Source organism: Charadrius vociferus, unplaced genomic scaffold, assembly GCF_000708025.1.
Source record: "Charadrius vociferus isolate BGI_N301 unplaced genomic scaffold, ASM70802v2 scaffold1171, whole genome shotgun sequence".
Classification (NCBI taxonomy): Eukaryota; Metazoa; Chordata; class Aves; order Charadriiformes; family Charadriidae; genus Charadrius; species Charadrius vociferus.
Genome location: NW_009646862.1, coordinates 9,290 through 9,695, shown reverse-complemented (window position 1 = coordinate 9,695; position 406 = coordinate 9,290). Strand labels below are relative to the sequence as shown.

General features: G+C 65.5%; 1 protein-coding gene across 1 annotated transcript in view; it reads right to left on the bottom strand.

Moving 5' to 3' along the window:
• The window catches only part of APEH (acylaminoacyl-peptide hydrolase), a 22,764-nt gene that overhangs the window by 14,880 nt on the left and 7,478 nt on the right, over positions 1-406 (bottom strand). The window contains exons 4-5 of the mRNA XM_009894362.1: positions 230-359; positions 1-128 (exon numbers count right to left, since the gene is read on the bottom strand). Coding sequence (XP_009892664.1) covers positions 1-128; positions 230-359 — 258 coding nt within the window. The remainder of the gene's footprint in view (positions 129-229; positions 360-406) is intronic.

Genomic DNA, 406 nt, shown 5'->3' with positions numbered 1-406 from the left:
CTCGTCCTGCATCTCAGAGCAGGTGCCGGCAGGGCCCGAGTAGACGATGGAGGCCCCGTCATGGAAAATTAGGTACTGGCGGCAGAACTTGATGTTCTCAGCCCGTGCCAGGTCCCGCTGTGACCACTCTGTGAGGATCAGGGTGAAGACACCCACAGTGTCTCTGCCAGGCAGACAGAGGCACCCTGGACACCCCCAGCCTCCTTGGGGGGAGACCCCATCCCCTTACCGGTGTGGAGGCTGCAGTACTTGCCCCCGTACTGGGTGGTGACATCGGGGCCGAGGCAGGCAGCTTTGAGCCCTGGGTGGCGGCTCAGCTCCCGGTACAGCTCCACCACCTCATCCACGCTTGACAGCACCTGCGGAACCCGCCGGGGTGGGCGGGGCCCTGGGGGCGTGTAGGGTG